Source organism: Rhinolophus sinicus, chromosome 2 (assembly GCF_057876585.1).
Source record: "Rhinolophus sinicus isolate RSI-liver-muscle chromosome 2, RSI-T2T, whole genome shotgun sequence".
NCBI lineage: Eukaryota > Metazoa > Chordata > Mammalia > Chiroptera > Rhinolophidae > Rhinolophus > Rhinolophus sinicus.
In genome coordinates, this window is record NC_142502.1 from 10,564,746 (window position 1) to 10,586,360 (window position 21,615).

General features: G+C 41.8%; 2 protein-coding genes across 11 annotated transcripts in view; one reads left to right on the plus strand and one right to left on the minus strand.

The window, feature by feature from the left end:
* Positions 1 to 21,615, minus strand: part of LOC148758739 (uncharacterized) — a 366,645-nt gene that overhangs the window by 275,587 nt on the left and 69,443 nt on the right. For 3 of the 8 annotated variants that reach the window (XM_088795360.1, XM_088795356.1, XM_088795358.1), the window contains exons 1-2: positions 5,816 to 6,118; positions 5,657 to 5,726 (exon numbers count right to left, since the gene is read on the minus strand). The exons of 1 other annotated variant lie outside the window; for it this stretch is intronic. The gene's annotated coding sequence lies outside the window, so the exon portion shown is untranslated. Of the gene's footprint in view, positions 1 to 5,656; positions 5,727 to 5,815; positions 6,123 to 21,615 lie in introns of those variants that run through there. 4 more of the 8 variants (XR_016020154.1, XR_016020153.1, XM_088795362.1 and 1 more) reach the window with 3 other exon arrangements.
* NOX3 (NADPH oxidase 3) overlaps positions 1 to 21,615 on the plus strand; it is a 63,735-nt gene that overhangs the window by 26,514 nt on the left and 15,606 nt on the right. For 2 of the 3 annotated variants that reach the window (XM_074333736.2, XM_074333734.2), the window contains 4 exons: positions 681 to 773; positions 2,586 to 2,839; positions 8,700 to 8,862; positions 19,631 to 19,777. In XM_074333736.2, coding sequence (XP_074189837.2) covers positions 681 to 773; positions 2,586 to 2,839; positions 8,700 to 8,862; positions 19,631 to 19,777 — 657 coding nt within the window. The remainder of the gene's footprint in view (positions 1 to 680; positions 774 to 2,585; positions 2,840 to 8,699; positions 8,863 to 19,630; positions 19,778 to 21,615) is intronic. The other variant, XM_074333735.2, reaches the window with a different exon arrangement.

Below are 21,615 nucleotides of genomic sequence, written 5' to 3' on the forward strand. Positions count from 1 at the left end.
TGCAGATTTTACTCAGAGAAGGTTAATGTAGGATGGGCTTTAGTAAGAATGGAAATATTTCCTGTCACAATTCTCCAGGCAATTGTTGAGGCTTTTGTTCTGATTCTGTAAACATAGATTTAAAATGCTGAGAAACTAACTTTGTGTTTTATTCCAGATAATAGTGGCTGTGCATGTGTATGTGAGTGTGTACGTATGTGGGTGTGTGTGTTTCTTCAGGCAGACCCCCAAGTTGTGCTGTATTGTTGGCCCCCCAAAATTACCATTCAAAATGCTTTTATTTCATTTCCTATATTTTATGTTGGCTTAACAATGTAGCTTTGTAAGCTTTTGACTTTGGCTGAGTTTGGAAGCATTTATGACCCTATCATATATAACATAAACATCAATCTGCTTTCTTATTTCTTTGCAAATTCAATTATTTGTAATTACAGAAAGGCATCATTGATCAAGTAAGCATAAAAACCAATACAGAAGAGTTTAATCTCTTAAATAAGCTCGTAGACTTCAAGGAATAATTGAATGTTATAGTATTTAATACAAGGAGACATCTTTGTTGTTGATAACTGGCTCAGAGTTAAAGGGAAATGTCTGAACCCCATCATGTTATATATTGATTGGGTTCAAATTGAAAATATTTGGATTCTATTTTCATTTCCTCTTCCTCTCTCTCTCTGCAGGCTTGGAAATGGGTTTTAGGCCCTGTGGTCTTGTATGCATGTGAAAGAATAATTAGGTTCTGGCGATTTCAACAAGAAGTTGTCATTACCAAGGTATGCATATAGCTTTATGTTGGAATAAAAGCCTGAGTGTAGATGAAAATTTTTTATTAGCCCAAGTTTTTAATTTGCCATTTTTATTGCAGAAGTGTCAGTAATTTAGAGGCTCATCTTCTGTTCTAATAATTGCTCGCATCCTGCACATCTTTTAGTGTGACTAATTTTACTGAAGGCAGGGATCAGGGTTCCAGAACGGTACGCAGAATTCTGATAAAGGTTATGGTACAGCATGAGAATCATCTGCATTCCTCCTTATTTCAGTTTCTCTTCATGGGGAAACGGGCAGGGGGACTGAGTGTGCTTTACATTGGACATAGTAACTTCAAGCATGTTCCCTTCCCTCACCACATAAAGACACAGATTCTGCAAACACACAAATAATATGCAAACATTTTCAAGCCCATATACTCATACTTAGAATTACTGAAAAGAAGATGAGGGAACAGACACCCTGGAGTTCAAAGGGAAAGGGGGCCCTAAGGGGTTTCAAACAGGGAAGAAGGATCTATGAGGGGCTGCCTCCCAGCCAATGAGTGCTCTGTAGTAGCCTATTTTAACCTTGCAGCTCTCCAGTCTTCACCTCATGCCTGAGAAAGATATGAGCAGGTAGACCAAGAACACTCCCAGGAGACTGAAGAAGTACCAAATACTCTCCCCCCAGTTTTTTCAATATCTAAGAAGAACTTCTCTGCCAACCAAACCTATACTGATTTGCTAATAACAATATTACCAGAATAGCGTCTCTTTAACTGTCTTCATGGAAGCAGATGCATGGAAATTGCTTCGTATTTCTGTTTTAAGCTGTTTCTATGTTACTGTTTTTAAGTTAAGCACCAAAGGCTATGAGGCTATATCAAAAGCTAGACAGTAAAACTTGGAAAAATCTGCTAGAGCTGTTACTAGGGAGATAATTTAACAGCCAAATCAGAACGAATATCAGTAGGCAGAGGAGAAACAGACCTAATGATTAAAATGCGGTGAAATTCTCTTTTGTATGGAAAAATACTGTCACAGAATATCTAGACGTTAGATTTTGTTCCCTTATACCGCTAGCCAAAAAATAAAAAACAACAAACATGGGGGCCTGGAGAAATTTTCAGGAAAAAAGATGGAAATCTAAGAAGGGAAATCCATTCTTTCCTTCTGATAAGTAGCAATTCATAAATTTCTTATAAAAGTGATTGGTAAGAGTTATAGGAAGCATTTTGCATGATGCTTCCTGTATCTAACACTCAGAACATAGGCAGGAGACCTGGATGAGACTTGACTAAAACAAAACGAAACATTTCAGAGTGAGTTTGAAGATTATTTTCCACTTAAAATGAAGAAATACCAGAGTTAATTCATAAAGGATTGAGGAAAGATGCAGATCATTTAAAATTGAACCTGTGTTTTTAAGACATAGAGATAATTCTACGAGTATTTTAATCCCTTTAAGCATAATCAAGTGCGATGCATGGTGTGCTAACTTATATTTTCTTGGGTCTGGTTAATGGTGGCAAGGAAAGTGGGGCCTTTTGAGACATAAAGACAAAGACACATGCTGCACACCACATTGCACCTGGATGTAGTAGCTACCCAGATTTCAGACATCACTGTGCAGGAAATAAACTTCATTCATGCTGGAGTCGGCAACCCAGACAGGAAAGTGATGGTAAAGATCTTGGGAAGCTCATAACAGACGGCACATATAAATTAGACCTCAAAAAAAAAGCTGATTTAAAAATTTAAAAACCTTTGATGGAATAAAGGCTGTTTTCTTAATACTTGAGTAGAAAGACCAACAACTCCCTTGCTCTGGTTTAGGTGGTAAGCCATCCGTCTGGAGTCCTAGAACTTCGCATGAAAAAGCGTAACTTTAAAATGGCGCCAGGGCAGTATGTCTTGCTACAATGCCCATCCATATCCTCACTGGAATGGCACCCGTTCACCCTCACCTCCGCGCCCCAGGAGGACTCCTTCAGTGTGCACATCCGGACAGCAGGAGACTGGACGAGAGCTTTACGTAAGGCCTTTGAGGCGGAGGGACAGACCATCAAGGAGCCTCGGAGCCTGCCAAGGTTGGATCCCATTCCTTTTTTAGGTATAAGTTGGAATATTTTTAAAAGTACGGTATTTTAGTGTATCAACATGCTACCGAATTTAGTAATATCTTTATTCTAGATGGTGAGTTTGAGTCCATTTTTTAAAATTAGAGAATCCATATAAAAATATAGTCATTAAGTTTGGAGGGAGTCAAAATTATGGATTGTCATCTGCTCAGAAGACAGTGCCCCTAACTTCTGCGTTGTTCAGGAGTCAACTGTAATTTAGTACATTTCTGATACAAGCAAGCACATTTCTTTAAAAAAAAAAAAAAGAAAATGTCCAACCAAAGCAGGCGAAGGAGAAAAGGAGAATTTTGCTTTCCCAGCTCCAAAACGTCACTTGGCTGGGTCTACGCAGCCTGCGATGAGTAAGACAGTCCTGTGAACTTTCTGCTGTTAGTCTGAGGTCTTTTCATTATATTTGTAGAGGATAAGAAGGATACTTCATGGTCAGAATTAGTCTGGCAGACCCCATACACTAGAGAAAGAACTAAACAGTTACAGACTGAAGCTCATCAAATGACAAAATGATCTGAAAATCAAGAAAGTCAGTGGTGTCATGCGGTCAGTCCCACATGTATGTATACGAGTATTAATTAACCTCCACTGCATGCCAGAAATGTAGAGATGGCAAAACATTGCCTCCATTCTCTAGGACATCAAAGGTCTAATGCAAGCAAATGATTTAATTTTGCTACAAGGGAGATGTGCAAAGGGTAGAGCTGAGAAGGGTAGAAGACCACTGATGCCACCTGGATTCGTTTCCGAGGATTGTCGTGACAAAGTACCACAAATGAGGTGGCTTAAAACAATAGAAATGTACCATCTCACTGTTCTGGAGACTGTAAGTCTGAAGTCTAGGTGTCAGCAGGGCTGTGCTCCTGCTGAAACCTGTGGGGAAGAATTCTCCCTTGCCTCTTCCTGCTCGCTGGTGGTTGGCCAGCAGTCCTTGTTTCCTTGGCTTCCAGCCACAGCATCTCAGTCTCTGCCTTTGCTGTCACATGGTGTTCTCCCCTCTGGTGTCTGCATCTCTGTGTTTCTGTGGCCTCTTCTTATAAAGACACCAGTTGTGTTGGATTAAGGGCCCACCCTCCTCCAGCATGACCTCATCTTCACTTGATTAATTTTATCTGCAATAACCTCTTTTCCAAATAGGTTCCATTCGAAGGTACTGAGGGTTAGGATTTCCACATATCACCTGGGGTACACAAGTCAATCCAAAACAGCATTCTAGTCACAAAAGGCCGGGCACATGACAAGTCCCAGTGTAAACTACCACTCCTTGGCTCCTTTGAATAAACAGTGGCTTAAGCTCAATTCCTGCTCACTACAGAGTTACCCAATAAACACACAAAGCCCATGTTTCGGGCCCCAGTTAAACAGGGACACACACACACACACACACACACACACAAAGTGTTGAGAAACACATTTGTGAAAGAATTTAATATTTCAAAAGAAGTATCAAGAGGTTCTCTCTTCTGCCATGCTTGGAGGGTATCAGGAACTGCCAAGCAGTGGTCATGGCCATAAGAAATTGAGTGGTGAATACCGTAAGGACACACCTAGAATGGGACTTCCTGGGGCCAGATGCTGCCTGTCCTCTTCTGGACGGCTGGTGCCGAGAACAGTGTCTGACACGTCGTGGGTACCAAGCAAATATGTGACGAAGGAATCCATGCATTCCTGCACCCAATAGGGGTGCTTTAGCTCATTTAATCTGACAAATATTTACAGGTGGCACACTTGGCACTGGAATAAATTGAAGGCACAGATTCGAATCGGCTTATTGTTCCTTTTCCCCCTTCCCATGGGACACCGAACTGTAACTATGTAGCACTGGGCTTGGCTGTGTTTAGTGAATGGGAAGAACCATACGCCTTCATTTCAAACATTGGTATGAAAGAGAGGTATGATACCAAAGCAGACCAGGGCCCCTAGTCAGATGACATCACCTGACTAGTCCATTCAATGATCTTTTCTTTTTCATCATGGAAAAGAAGCAATGTAACAGAATTCCAAGGTGCAGAATGCAGTGTAAATGCTTAAAATCAGGAAGAAAAGTAGGTACACAAACACACATACACCGCTTGTCCCTGCCGTCTCCTTGGCATTGCCAAGCCAGATACTTCCATCCTATTTGCTAGCCTGGTCTCTGCTCTGGGTGTACACAGTATCCAGTCTACCAACCAGCCTCCTCCTTCACACACCAGCTAGCATTTCAGCCAATTCTCCGACAAAAACTCGGAACGTGTGTCTCGGTAGTCCGTATGCTTTCTCTCGATGGAGTGCACCATCCGCTTGAGGCCGGATGTGATCTCCTCCACCACTGCCTGGGCTCCCGGGCGCCACTCCCCGCTCCCTCAGTGCACTCGGCCACTCCTGCAGCTTCTTGTTTTCTCCCACACGGAGCACACTCACCTCAGTGCTTTTGCCACTGCTGGTCCCTCCGCGTGGAACGCTCTTCCCCAGATCCCTGCTTGGCTGCACCCTCTCTCCCCCTAAATCTCTGCTCACGTGTGTCCTTCTAGGGAAGCCTTTCCTTCCCACCTCATAGGAAACAACAACCCCCGGCGACACTCGGCAGCCACCGGGCCCCAGCCCAGCTGCCTTCTCCTCCACAGTCCTTATCACCACCTGACACACGAGGTATCTGCTTGTTGGTTTGTTTACCATCTAGCTCCCCACACGAGCACGGAAGTGCCGTGAGGAAACGGAATGTGTTTAGGTTCACTTTGACATCCCCAGTACCTGGAATAGGCCCACGTAGCTTGCGCTTTAAATACTTACTGAAGGAATAAAAGTGAGTCGTAAAGAGTGCAGCGTCCCTTCATTTGCTTCATTCATTTCACCTCTGCCTCTGTATACATGCCAGCACACGTTATTAGCAGTCAAACCAAAACACGAAATCAAAAACAAACCAAACCTGAAGCTTGTTTACATCCTCACCATACTCTGGATTTCATTGGACTTCCCTTGGATGATTTTATTTCTCAGCATTGTTTCACTTTTGAATTCAGTCAAACACATTGGGGAGAGCAATGTCCATTTTCACTGCTTTGGATCCAGAAAGGATTTAATCCAGCCCAGGAATCTGTGAGATGAGTGGTGACTAAGGAGCCTGGAGGAAAAGTAAACCCAGGCAAGAGCCAAGAAAAGCCTTCCTCTGAGCCTAGGAGAAAGGGAAAGAATGTGAGCCCTTTTAGACTTTGCCTTCTGCAGTGAAAAGGACCGATTCCCAGAGTTGATACTGGAGTTTTCAGCGATTTCACCTGCTGCCTGGAGCCAGGGGCTCCAGAGTCAAACAGCCTGAGTTCAAAGCCCCACTTTGTGCGTGATCCTGGAGAATGCATGTATCACCGTGCCACAGTTTCCCCATCTGTAAAATGAAGCCGATAGTAACAGCACCTCAGGCTTTGTTTAGGATTAAATGTGGCAGTCTGTGTAAAGCCCTTAGCACGATGCATAATAAAGAAAAGTTAGTGATGATTATTAGCAAAATCAGAAAGGTCACCTCCTGCAGAGATGACAGTGAAAGTGATGACTCAATAGGGAGAATGATGTAGATGAATAAAGGTCACAGGTTGGAAGAGACAAGACTGGGGGTTGATGAGGTGTGTGGGGGGTGCTGCTGGCCATAACCAACTAGGATGCTAGACAGCGAAGCGTTTTCTAAGCTGCGTTAGTAGAAACTCTGTATCTAAATCAAAGAGAAAATCGCTGAGTGAACTTGAAAAACGAGAATTCGAGTAAAGGACACCGGTTCAGGATTGTGAGGCGTCTTGAGGAATGGAGATATTTTGGTCCCAAAAAGAACAAGTAGGGTGTCACCATAGCTACGAATGACTAATTAAATGCCTGAGATGCAGGAAAAGGGAAAAGACCCGGTATGTGTTTCTCAAGAAGACAAAATCCTTTTTTGTCAGAAGGCAGATTTCTGTGAGACATGAGAAAAAAATCTCTAATGCTTAGAGCTGCCCCTAAAAGGAACAAAGTGCCCTGCAATTTAATATCAGAAAATGTCAAACTACCAGGGATGTGGCAGGAAGGATTACTACGTTAGCAGGGAAATTGGAATAAATATTTTCTCCTGCCACTTCCAGCTTAGATTCTGAATTCTAATTACGTAGAAATTCATTTAGTATGTATTTCTGTGGATTGTATGACACAATTCTTCCTTGGGTTTGTTGTCTTTTCAAATCAGTGTCAAATCCCAAATATGACTAATTATAAAAAACAATTAACAATAAGACATTTTAATCTATCGACAGTTTCTTTTTCTCTGTCTCAATTCCCCTTATTTAATTATTTATAAAATAATCTACAGAGGGCTGAGATACTAACTCTTCCTGGTTAATGACCTTTATTTTTATTCTTCCATTTCCATATATCAATATGTAGTAAAGCCTTAGTAATTAAGGTTAACTTGAGGAGAGTTCATTTGAATTATTAGGAGGTTTGGCATATGGAATGTTTTTAAATAAACCCAATTGAACTTTCATGACACATCATGAGCCCAAATGGGCCAACCTGGGGTGCCTTCAACAGACACTCCTTAGGGAACGGTGATGAATAACTTAAAACCCTTTTAATTAGCATATCTTTGTTCATATGTAAATGTGTGCTTTTGGAATAGTTGAGGTTTTTAATACATTCTGCTGACTAAAATATTTTGAACATTCCCTTCGCGATTTATTCAACAAACTGTTACTGATCAACTCCGTACCAGAGAGCAGGCGAGACTCTGGGATGCAGTGGTGAGAAAACACACGCACAAAACAAATCATGCACACACACTTCAAAACAAGTGTAAAATTACAACTGTGGTGAGGACTACAGAGGAGGGGTACACGGTGCTATACGTTATATAAAAGGGGATTTAACCTAGTCTAAGGGTCCATGAAGGCTTCCCCAAGGGAATGACGACTAACGCAACCTAATGAAAGGGAAACTTAACCAAGTAAGGGGACACGGGAGAAGTTCGGGCAGGGGGTTCCAAGTGATTCATTACTTGGATTATCACGTGCAAAGGCCTGGTGGCAGAATGGGGTACTATGTATTTTAGGAAATGAAAGAAAAGCTAGAACGTGTGGGTCCTGAGAAACGGAGTAGAATCCAGGGCCCAATCCATTTAGGACCATGTTAAAGACAATCACATCTATTCGATGAATATGCTTATACAGAAAAATTTGCTAAGCGAAGATAAAACATCAGTGCCACCCCTGGCCTAATTATTGCAGAATTTGAGTTTGCATAATCTAAAATAACGAGTTTTAGAAATTGCACGTAACTGACCAATTATCTCAACATTTTTTGCTTATTCCAAACAAATGACTTCCAGTAGGTTAAAATTATATAAATATATGGTACTAAGGTGTGGGACCGAATAAATAAATACAGGGGAGAAATACACTCGCAAAAGGACAGATAAGCCTTCTGAACCACCTTGATGCTTCCGCTTTGTTTGTCTGATGGCAGCTAGCGAAACAAAAAGGAAAGAAAAGGCCTCTTCTACCAGGCTTGAGGATGCTTGCAACCACACACATTTCTAAGAAATCTAAGAAGAGTGTGCCACGTGGAAGTGGCATGAGCTCGACCCGGAGGAGTCAGGCATTGTCCTGTGATGAATGGCACCTGTGCCGGACTGTCTGGTCACCCCCCCATGAGGCAGGCCCCGATATCCTCATGCTGACTTCAAGCTCACCAAATAGGGCATTCTGTAGCACAGAGCCAGCCTGCCTGCACACATTTGCAAATATATCTCATAAAAGCACTGGCTTAGGATGGCTTTATTTTCAAGAGCCATACACCTAGCTAGACTTTGTTATTGCAGGTTGGCAGTGGACGGGCCATTCGGAGCGGCGCTAACAGACGTATTTCACTACCCGGTGAGTGTGTGCATCGCTGCAGGAATCGGGGTCACCCCCTTCGCTGCTCTTCTGAAATCTATATGGTACAAATGCTGTGAGTCACAAACCCAGCTGAAGCTGAGCAAGGTATGGAAAATAATCATTAGTTCACCCTTCTGTGGATTAAAATGCTCCATGCCCTTATAGCTATCATCTGCCAACTCTTGGGGAGGATTTTAATTAACAATGAGGGATAAACTCAAGGATCCTTAACTATACTTATGTTCTTAAAAATCTCCATTCAGTATTACATTTATGAGAAGGGTTATGTCTAATCTTGTTAAAGATGAGAAGACATAAATTTTATTGCTTCATTGCCATGGCAGGACGAGTAATTGCTCATGTCAGTAAAATATGGACAGGCTGCAAAGGGCTATGTGACTGGGCTGCAGTTAGTAATATTCACAGGCAACTTTTTCCTTGGTCTCTTTAGCTTGATACTCTGGTTGCAAGTGTACAATTCAATATCTTCCGCTCCTGGACTCAGGGTCTTAAGGAGAAGTGAAAATGCCATAATTGGCATTCATTGGTTTTTCTTACTTGGTGTTGCCATCCAGCTCCGAATATCCCTTTGGTCATCTCTTGTACATTCTCTGACTAGATCCTCCAAATTGCCTTCATTCCTTGGTCCTATTTAGAGACTCTGTCCCCTCCTTTAACCCTCCTAAGGCCAGCAGCAGATCCTAGAGCAGAGGGGAAAGGGAGCCCTGCTGGCACCAAGTGGTGTCCTCTCAGGGACACCCAGTTTGTCAGAAGAGCTGGTTCTGGTGCTGATTCTGCCACTTCTTTTCTGGTTGACACTTTGGCTGCAGTTTCCTCATCCATCAAAAACAGAGGCTTGATTAGATCACCATGTCTCTCTGTGTGTTCTATGGAACGTGAGTCAGATGATATGGCCCACTAAAGAAAATTCTGCAATCAAATGAACTTAAGAAATGCTACTACAAATCCCACTCTAGAAGAGTCACATTATCCATTTGCAAATTAAATAAGTTCTGTAGGAAAAACCTCATTCAGTTTGCTTCACCCTCCCCAAGCTCATTTAGCCACGAACACTTTCTTCAGCAAACATTTACTAAGAAATAATGTTCTGGGAAGCACTGGGGGCGAAGCCAGACTAGAAGATCTCTAAAGTGGGGCTTTCCCAACTACGAGGTAAGAGTAAAATTAGCTAGCATTTCATGAGTTTCCAAGTGACAAGCGTTTGACATCCATTTTCTTATTTGCTTATCATATTCCTCCTAACAACCTTATAAAGTAGATAATACAAGACCTGTTTTCCAGTTAAGAAACCTGAAGCTTAGAGGGACTAAAGTGACTTTCCTGAAAATACATGGGTAATAAAAGGCAGAGTCAGGGCTTCAACTCAGGCCCATCTAGCTCTTTCCATGACGTAACCAGCACAAAGCAGATGACATAGCCAACACGCCATCGTACTGTGGGAAGACTGTGGGGGTTCACAGTCAGAAAATCTCCCTCAGCTGGTTCCACTCTCACTGGCAGCATCACCCTGAGTGAATCAGTTCCCCTCTCTGAGCTGGGTTTCCTGATCCACACAATGGAGGAAATAAGAGTCCATATCGAACCGGAACGTGAAGCAAACACAGAGAGCTAGTAAATTCCAGAATGAGAGTTGGATCCAGGCGCTTCATGTGCTAAAGCCTGTCTTCTTTTCTCTATACCACAATAAGTTTAACAAAGAGTCTTCGTCTATCTGGGCTGCTATCACACAGTACCCTAGGGTGTGTGGCTTAGAAACAGCAGAATGTATTTCTCCAATTCAGGATCAATGTACTGGCTGACCTGGTATCTGATGAGAGCCTGCTTCCTGGTCTATAGATGGCTGTCTGCCTTCTAGCTAGACTTTCCCATCACCCAGGGCAGAAGGCGGCATGGTAGCTCTCTGGAATCTTTTCTTATTTTTTTTTTTTTTTTCAATCAGCAAGACTCAAGTTTGTTGGCTTGCAGTTTGCAACTCAGGAAGGAAAAAAACACATATTGAAGTCTGTAAGTCTTTTATAAGGGCCCTAATCCAGTTCATGAGGGCTCCGCCTATATACCGAATCCCCTCCTAAAGACTCTATCACCAAATGTCCTCACATTAGGGGTAAGGCTTCAGCATACGAATTCTGGGGGCACAGAAACATCCAGCCTATGGCACAAGGCAGGCAAAACACCTCCTGCTTTATGCATTTGGACCCCACGACGATGCTTTGTTATAGTCAGTGATGATTTCTCAGTGCTCTTAAGCTGTTTCTTTCCTCTTGTTGTCACCTAGAAAAATGCGCTTATAGAGGTGGCTCATTGCTTCGTGGTTTCCATTACACTAAACAAGATGTTTCATGTGACCTGATTATGATGGATTGTGTGTCTCACTTGCATTCACTTTTTCACTCAATGAATAGTCAGCACCTAGTACGTGCAAGGCCCTCTTGTACTGATGCGAAGAGCCCATCACTGTCCTCAAACCAGACTTACAATACCCTCGCCCTTCTCTCAACATCTTTCTCCCACCCTGTGTATGTTCACAGCATATGTTGTTTCCCCTAAAAGACTCTGAGCTCTTTGGGTATCTTCATAATCACACACACACACACACACACACACACACACACACACACACACACAGTGTCTACAAATTTTGAATAAATCCATGCTCAAATAAATGTCTGTGTGCCCAAAAAAATGAAAAAATGGCGTCTCTACAATTCTCTATAAGATTCTAGATTACTAAAGTCAATTCATTTTTTTAACCCAAAAGGCTATTTGTCCAGTAACTTTACAATTAAAATAATACATCCCAATTATTTTACTACAAACAGAGAGGGAAAATTCTTATAGGAATTCACAAAATCTTAAAGTCCACCTAGGAACCCACAAAATCTTAACGCTGCCTCCTCTCTCACCGTTTCATTGTTATCCCTGGGCTCTGTTTTGAGGATTTCTCAAGGCTGTTTCAGAGGGAGGGTTAAGCAGTTACCACAAAACTGTAAAATAAGGACACTGATCTCTATTCCAAAACACAGAAACCAGAGAATTGGAAATAAAAAAAAACAGTGTTTTGTACAACATAAAAATTTGGGGTAATATTAGGTCAATGTTCAGCTGAAAACTAAGGTAGAAATAATGGTATATGGGAAAAGGGAAGCTAAAAGCATAGAATCACAAAATAACTTGAGGGGCCTTAACCTCCTAGCTTTGCACCTGACAATGAAAATCAGCGTCTGTACTTAGTGTGGGAAGTGATTTGTCTGCAGTGGCCCAGCAAGTTAGCCTCTGAGTTAGGATGGGAGCATGTGTTTCTGATTTCAACGTCTAAGCTCTTTTATGAAAGAAATGAGATTTCGTACTATTGAAAGTTTCGGCTGAAAATGACACTTCAGATCCACTCCCTTGGAGTCTGTATGCATGGGAAAAGTTTAAGTAAAGCTTCTCTGTTGTAAAGAAACTTTGTGTCTGTTTGAGTACAGCTATCATTAGTCTTATGTAACTAATATTTGTCAGGGCCGCCCACATGCTTTTGAGATATAAATACTATTCCTTCCACTAAACTGTCAGCATCTATATAATTTTTAAAGTACAGCAGAGCAAAGCAGTATATAGTTATCTAACAGCATCTTCACAATTATAGATCTAGGCTCTAGTTTTCAGATTGTTCTCTTCTGTGATAAGGAAACAGGAAAAAACAGCATAGGAGTTCAGAGCTGGAATTTTAAGCCTAAATGGTTAACTGCAGTGGCTTTTCTCCTCCCCATGTGAAACACCAGTTGGCACAAAGGCACACATTTTTACACGCAAGCCTCGTACCGCCTGCCGCTGCTTTGGGATCGTGTGTAGCACTTTCTATTTGAACCTGGTCTTCTAAAATTCCTTTCTAACGATCTTTTCTTTTTAAAGACAGTGGGGAGGAGGTGGAGAGGAAGGGAGAGGAGGAGTTAGGAGCAGACTTCCCAAGAAGGCCAAATAACAATACGTATAATGATGGCTTGCTGTGAAGAAAATGAGGGAAAGGTGTGATACGAAGGTCAGACAATCAAATTCAAGAACTTTCCACCGTGCACTTACAGGTGGAAAGTTCGCCAACTTGACTGTCTGACCTTTGTATATTAAAGGGATATTTTCAACACAGGAGTAAGAGCCAAATTTCACTTAGTGGAAGGCAGATGAGAACACAAGGCTCCTTTGGGACGAGCGAAGGGGTTGTGTGTGAGTGGCTGAGAAGTCTGTGATGCAATGTGGAGGGAGCTGAGTGCTGATGGGTATAAAGGCCCCACAGCAATGAACGTCCTCCAACTCCTGCCTAACAGGTATGATTAATTCTACATCACACTCAATTTGTGAAAAGGGCTTGAAAAAAATTAGGACAGTTTGCTTGTGCAAACTGTCAGGATGATGAATGAAACAGGTGTGCACGTGTGGGGAGGGAGTGAGAAGATTGCTGACATAAATATATTGGCTTCCACATTTTAGTTCTCCCCACTATCACAGCCATATCATTGAGCTGAGAGGACTGCCAACTGGACGACTGGGTTCATTTTCTTAACTGCATGTGTAATCTTCAGACTATAATAAAATAGATTACAGAAAAACTGAGAGAATCTAATTTCTTCATAAATTGTCTTCCTTCATCAGCTCAATAATACATAACCGCGATAATGGGTATTTATAGTGTGTCCCATGCAAAATGGCCTTTGGGTTCTTAACCTAATAATAAACAGATAATTCAAATAAAAAGACAGCATGGGCCAGTGGGAACAAGGCAGAGGCCAAGAAAGGCAAAAATCCATACTCTACTTAAATATATTAATGAAACAAAGAAGGGCCTGCTCTCTTTTCTAAAGAATGAAAAATGCATTTAATTTACTCTGTTTAGTTTGAGAAATTATTTACTTTCACTTCCCCTCACGCTGGAGCTGTGGCTACCCCTGGAATTCATCATCTCTCCTCACCACCGAGTGCATCGTCATAAATTGAACTGGGGAGCACGAGGCCACGTTTGTCTCTCTGGAAGACACATGTGCTTCTCATCTGTCACCAGATGGCCTCAGAAGACTTCAGTCCCCCATCAGGCCTCACCACAGCCCTGTGGGGAGGTGACTGGTATTAATATTTTTAATATCGTGGTTTATTAACCACACGAGCCATACAAGACTACAGTGTCCTTGTAAAAGATTCAAATAAAATACTCCGTCCAAAATCTCCCTTCATTAGTCTCCCTCCCCAGACTAACTATCACCACCACTTTGTCCCCAGGGGGCTCCCCATTAAACAGTTCAGAGCATCTTATGCATCTTATTCCATTCCCTTTCCATATGCAGGGTGTTATTTTATTTTCACATTAATAGGAATGGGGGTAGGAAGAAGGAAGGGGGAGGGGAAAGGGGAAAAGAGGGGGAGAGAGGGAAGGAGAAAGGAAGAGGCATGCCCTTTGTTTTTACTTTCTTTATAAAATGGCTTGGAGCACGTTCAGTCTCAATAACTACTGACTTCATTTTATGTAGTGCCTTCAGAGTATTTTGTATTATTACTATCCCACAATTTATGTAATTATTCCATTAGGAGTGAACATTTTGATTGGCCAACAATGTCACAGGGCAAAACAGCAGTATAGCCATGAAATAGTTAACATTAAAGATAATGGCTTTAAGAAAAAGTCTTAAGGACTAAAAATGGTTGACAAAGCCTCATTTCCATCTTATAATGGTTAACCAGAGACACAATGCTGTAATTATGTTTTTTTAAAACTGGATATGGATGCCACATTAAGGAAACTTCTCAATAAGAGGAAATAGTTGCTTCAGAATATGTTTGCTGTTGTATTCATTCAGGTTGACCTTGGCAAGAACAACAAAATAGAAGGACTATAATAGCTACCATTTAGTGAGGAGGTATATTAATGTTTTCTAAATATCAGTCACAGTCTTTATCTTTTCAGAGAGAAAAGTTCTCCTTTTGGAAAATGGTCATGATTCCCAAGATGGAAAGTCTCCATCACCCTGCTGGTTCAGAGCTTCTGTCAGTTCTGTTATTTCATACAGTGTGGATGTGTTAGTCAGCTCAGGCTGTTATAACAAAATGCATTTATTTCTCACAGTGTTGGAGGCTGGAAGTCAAGACCAGGGTACCAGCATGGTTGGGTTCTGGTGAGGGCTCTCTTCCTGGTTTACAGGCGGCCACCTTCCTATGTGTCCTCACATGACAGAGAAAGAGAACTCTGATCTCTTCTTCTTCTTAGGACACTAATCCCTTTATTGGAGGCTCCACCATCATGATCTCATCTATTTCTAAACACCTTTTACAATCCCCATCTCCAAATAGAATCACATCGGGTTTGTACATATGAATTGAGGTGGAGGGAGACATAAATATTCAATCCATGACATTGGGGAACAGAAAGTGCTGCCCAGGAGGAGACAAGAGCACAGTGCAACCCCATTATGGGTGGAGGTGTTGGTCAAGGTTGAGGTCAACCTTGGCACCCTATGAAACCCTTCCATGTGAGTTTAGTGCACATGGAGACTGGCGTGCATTTTGCTAGTGAAGAGGCTCGTCTTTCAGGACGATGTCTTTGTAATCAATGCTGAGGTTCTCAGACGCGTGCTAGAAATAAAGTTTAGTTTCAGTGACCACCTCTGTGACCACCATCTCTCTAATTCAGGAGTGACTAGTGGGAACACAGACCTCCGAGTAAGGCAAATGGCCCCCTTTGTTCTCTAACACAAACATGTGGTGTTTATTCTATAAGCTCTTCCAAATGACAGTGAGGATAGCAGCTATAAGCTCTGAGCACTTACTGCGTCTGTTAGACATTATGCTAAATGCTTCCATGAACCATATCCTTTCATCTTCACAAGAATCTCATAAATTGTTATTCTGTGTTTGCTTGTTGTCATTTTACATATGTGGTAATCTAGGCTCAAGTTAAATAAGCTGCCAATTACACAGCTTATAGATGGTGAAGCCAGAGGCCGAGGACGGGCTGCAGGACTCAAGAGCCCACAATGTCCAATTATTATGCCACACCACTCCCTAAACATGTGCCCTCATCTACCTTTTCCTTCTTTGGAGGGGGTTTGGGCCATAAATAAATAGATAAGTAAATAACTGTGTACCCATTCTATCCTTAGGGAATTGATTTGAGGTCTAAAGAAATACAGGTTGTATTTATGGATGTGTCCTCTGCTCGTGTTCATGGATGCCAATCCAGGCTACGGCACCGGAACCTCTGATGGGAGTGTCTGTAAACTCTGGTAGTAAAATAGATTAGTAGCTTTTCTTATTTCATTTTATGGAATCATTTATCAAAAAGTAGCACAGCTCCATTTTCTGCTGGCTCCAGTTAGCCTCAACCTGGTCAGCAGGCCATACTGCAGAATCCTTAAAGAGCAGCCTGGGCTGTGGGGAGAGTGGGGGTGGGAGGGAGCTCGCAGAAAGCACGGCGCTGAGAGTGCTGCTCTGACCCAGGCCCTCTGAGACTGGACTCGGCTGAGTTTTATCTGGTGGTTCATGCCTGGGAATGATGTGAAAGCAAACAGCTGTGACCAGCCACACACCCACAGAACCCCCTAACCCCATTGCACCATCCTGGAAGGGTCTCCTACAACATCTGGGAAGCCATTATACCTACAACAGTGTGTGGAATGTGTCCTGTAAAAGACATAATTTCACTACTATGAAAGTTCAGAACTTTTGTCATTTTACTGAGGATGATTTGCTGTTCAACAAAACTTTTTAAAGTAACCTTACATATTTTGGGCCTCTGGAATAGGTACAGAATCCTGAAAGCCATGCTTTACATAGGTACCGTGTTTCCGTGAAAATAAGACCTAGCCAGACAATCGGCTCTAATGCATCTTTTGGAGCAAAAATTAATATAAGACCCGATCTTATTTTACTATAAGATTGGATATAATATAATATAATATTATATTATATTATATTATATAAAATATAATACTGGGTCTTATATGAGTTTTTGCTCCAAAAGACGCATTACAGCCAATTGTCCAGCTATATCTTATTTTCAGGGAAACACGGTAACTGATTTTAGGGTTGTTTTATTTTTGGAGGCTAAGCAGGGGTGAGTGTTGGAAAGCACAGATCATGGAATGCAGTCTATTGTTTGGGATATTTGTTCTACTATTGACCAGGTCCATCTTACTGGCCCAAATGCAGGAGTGAAACTCTTCTGTCCCTTCCCAGTGAGTGAGAAGGGCACTCACTGGGAAGGGAGATAAAAGAGAGACAAAGTAAATACCCTTTTCCTCTGTTGAAAGTCTCTTTTCTTCTTCTCCTGCCTGAGCACCTCTCCTGAGCCTATTCAGTTTCCTGCATTGCCTCTTGCACAAAAGCTACCCAGTGTCAACTTATAAGTCAATTACAGAGGGGAAAAACACACAAAGCCATTACAAGGAAGCAAAAGGTATAAATGGCTTGGCGCACCCTAAGAATGCTGACCCATGGCTGAGCCACAAGAAAGTAAGGACGGCAATGATTTCTCTTTGAAAGGACGGGGCTCAGTGTGTAGAGGAAGCTAAGATGGGGCCATTTTTCAAGTAAGGATGATTGGGACTGGATTTGAAATGGACGTGTTTTTTAAAAAGCAGATCTTTTGCTTTGTTTTTCCCATATGAATGTATATGAAGCATGTTCCTTAAAAAGAGGAAATAATAGAAAATAAATCAGTAATGTTTGTTGTATACCAAATGCTGCCATTCATGCTTTATCTAAGAAGATAAAACAACCTACAGAGGACAGGAGGGGGACATGCATAGGTAAGAGTGGCATTAAATTCAGTCGGCTTTCTATTTCTACGGGGAGCAAAGCAAGTTAAAGGGAGAGCTAAAGTTTTCAAAGAATAATTTAGATCAGGCACCCCACAAAGTGACAAGGAAGAAGATAGCAGTATTCATCACCAACATAGGCTATAAAATCAGCCTTCTGTCCTCCACTGTCCTGCCCTTACCCCCTAACCCCCCACCCCCCCACACACAGGGCTATTCTCAACACAGCACGCAGAGTGATCCCTCCCTCACGGTCCTCCCTCAGATCATGTGTCCCCCCTGCTCTATGACGACACTGACGCCCTACGGTGACTCCCCATCTCACTCCGAGTAAACGTCAACAATAGCCGGAAGCCCACACCTGCACCTCCTGGTCTTACCCTCCGACCTCCTCTCTTACTGTTCTCCCCGCCCTCACTCAGCTCCAGCCTTACCGCTTCCTGGCTCTTCCCTGAGAGGTCCCCTCAGGGCTCTTTACTCCTTCCCTCCAGCGGTAGAGCTCCTCACAGTCATTCGACTCCTTTGTCCCTCTTGTCTCTGCTCAAATGTCCCCTTTCCTTGACCATCTGATTTAATATTGCAACCCTTTCCAGCCGGCCTTATGTTTTTCCATAGTACTAATCACCCACTGACATATTCTATATTTTACTTGTTAATTTATTGTCTTTTTTCTCCTTCTAAAGTGCAAACTCCAGAAGGTCAGCGAATTTTGGCCTCTTTTGTTTGCTTTTATAGTTCCAGAGCTAAGAACAGTCTTGACACAGAGTAAGCGTTTAATATGCATTTGTTGAGTCAACAAGTGAGTGGATGAACACAATCACTGTATTTGTGGGGGTTCATAGGGGCATTCACCTAAAGGAACCATTGGTGGGGAGCCAACACAGTTAGGGCATCATTTGTCCTGGAATTAATATTCAAAATGCCCCTTCTAAGTAGCACCTGTCACAGATATGTAAGCCCTAATTCTTAAGAGGAAAGGTTTTACTATCACTAGCTTCTGTTCATCCTATCAGTATTTTAAATTCCTGCACAAATCTGGAGAGAAAAGACAAGACGGTTAGCCTGGAAATACATTCTGTGATTTTCTTTCCTCATGAATTTGAGCTGTTAATTAACTCTCACCTATAACTTTCATTAATGATGGTGAGCTTGCAGGCTGACTTGGAGAGGGGAGAGAAAGAACACTGACTACTGGAGGAGATATTTCCTGGTGGAGACCAAGACCAGCCCCCTGGTAAATCCTGTTGAGCAGTAGAGATGTGTCTCTTTGGGGAAGAGGTGCAGGAAACAATAGCGGGCAGTAGGGCATACAAGCATGAGAAAAATCAGAATTAATCGATTTCCCGTGTTTCCTTCTAGAGACAATGATCTAAAACTCTAAAGCACAAACACTCAGCCTTTATTTTTAACAAACCCAAGCTACTTCTTGTCACACAGGAAAGTGTGTTTGAGCCGCTTGCGAAGCACAGAGTTTTCTAACAAGTGTTCCTAGACATAATTTTATTACAGCAGTTGACACACAACCATAGCCACCACCCAGCAGCTTTCTTGGACACTGGTATGTCTGGCTGAGGGGAAACTTCTGGCCTGTGTGGCTTGACTCTGCAATTACCATAATCTCCACCCTCCTGAGGTCGTGCTGGTGGAGTGGATTAGTGCACAAGCCTTTGGGGTCTCTGGAGAAGAGAGTTCAAACCCCCCAGCTTAGCTCATAAGTAAAGATGAAGGGGCTGGCCTCACAGTTTATCCCCCTTTGGGAGCAGTGAAAAGCACAGCTAGTTATGATTATTGACCTCGTTCAGAAGAAGTACAGCCAGGAATGTGGTGAACTGATCCTCATCCAGAGAGACCAGCCACGGCCAACAGCCTCCTGACTCTGAATTCATTCTGGACTTTTTCAAACGCAATGTGAATTTTTTTTCAAAAGACATCACAGTGTGACTGTTCACTGGCAGAGAAAAGCATGTTATTTTGCAGAAGTATCCATTGGAGCTCAAATAATTTAATGGAGATAAAGTAGTCTGCGACTATCAGCACATTGTGAAATGTGTTCTCTCGTCTTTTCTCGACAGGTGTATTTCTACTGGATTTGCAGGGATCCCAGTGCTTTTGAGTGGTTTGCTGATCTCTTACTCTCACTGGAAACACGCATGAGTGAGCAAGGAAAAACTCACCTTCTCAGTTACCATATATTTCTTACGAGCTGGGATGAAAATCAGGTATTGATAAGACTCTGAGGATGAGCAATATTATCTAAGTCCTCTCATAACAGAGCAAAGAGCAGTTTCAATAATGAGCTATACAGTTACCCAGTAGCACGAAAGAATCATTTTTATGTTCTTACCAAGGGAAGGAGAATCAAATAAAACCAGATTAGACAGAGCTATTCAAACCATAGCAGTGAGAGAACTTACAGTTAACCTGCCACGGAACAGAGAAACAGATTGGAAAAGAGGGTGATTAGTGAAGACAATCCCAAGTTTGGAAATCCAAGGGAAAAAAATGTCACTACAAGTTGCATTTGTCATTTTAGTGACATCAAGTGAATATTATTGACCAGCTGCACTGTCTTGCTGAGCTCCTAATTGGTTCTAATTCTATGCTTTGAGCTGTTCCGAGTTAAAAAAGAAAAATTCCCCTGGTATTTACATTCAACACTTTACATTGTAAAGAATGTGAGCTTCTACAGAAAATAATCATTATGAATGCATGATTTATCTAGAGATTTCTTTTTCTTAAGGTGTTCTTAGAAACTGTGTGCATGTATGTGTATCCCCCAAAGATCAAGGTCATCTGTCGTAGCAGGTGTATTGTGCAGTGTGTTGTATTAGAATCATTACGGTGGACTTCACCGAAAATAATGTATATCAAAATATGGTACTAGGGTCGCATTTCAGTGTTGATAATTTTAAATGATTAATATTAAATTTTAAATCTTTTTAAAATCTTCAAATATGGAAGCTAACGGCCAAGTGATTACTAGGTTACAGAATGTGTGTTCTAATTAATCAGCACTTCTGTAGCAGCTCCTATTGATATTAAGTTTAAGGGAACTGTGTTTGAGCCAAACAGATTTGCATTAATCACTAAATTTATAAGTGAATGCGCTCCTGCCAGCAGCAAGTAAGCACTTTCTCCCCTGCCCCCCCGCCCCCCCCCCCCACACACACACACATTGGCCCTACAGGACATCACTGTAATATTATAATGACTGTGCCTCTGCATGAGTAAGACTTTTCCTTAAAATGCAGTAGCTACGGTAACTGAATTTGTAAGGTCCTATTTGCAGTCAGCTTTTAAATATTTATTCCTCTGAGATCATTTGAAAATAGGTTTCTTCGGAACTAGGCTTGAAACATCTTAATGAATTAAATAGTGTTAATTATATTTTCCAAACATTTTCCTTATTCAAGTGGGATTTTTGACTAATGATCTATGTGGTGACGTTCAGGCACAGCCTTTGTCTTTTGCTTTCTGGTAGCATGCTCACTCTTCTGCTTCTAAAGTGAATTGATCCTGAGTTTCCATTTTGCAACTCATTTGGGAGTTGCAAGAGTGGGGCTCTGTTTGATTTTTGTGACAATACAACTTTACCCATCCCATCTCTGCCCCTTCCAAAAGTGCTATTTAAGACATACTTTTTTTCCTGAATACAGGTAAATTAAAATTGACACGTTCTGCAGTTTTTACCATGTCATGTTGGAAATTCTTTAGATGCTCAAATTCCAGGAAAAAATAATTGGTGCGGTCTGTTGATAAGGAATCAAGAGGCTATTTTAGAAGTAGCCAATTGTTAAACTGAATTCAACAACCTCAAAGTGGCAAAATGACAAGCACAGAAGGGACAGATGGAAAAGGTATTACACAGGGCAAATCAACAGGGTTTGAAAATTAATTGAGCATTGGGCTGAGAAATATGGAACAAATATAATTCCAAATGCTTGAACATGAGTGACTGGTAACTTGATGGTACCAGTTCCAAAAGTAGGAAAGGCCTTTTTTTCCTATTAAATAATGCCCACACTTCTTCATAAGTACTTTATGGCCCTTCCTTGAC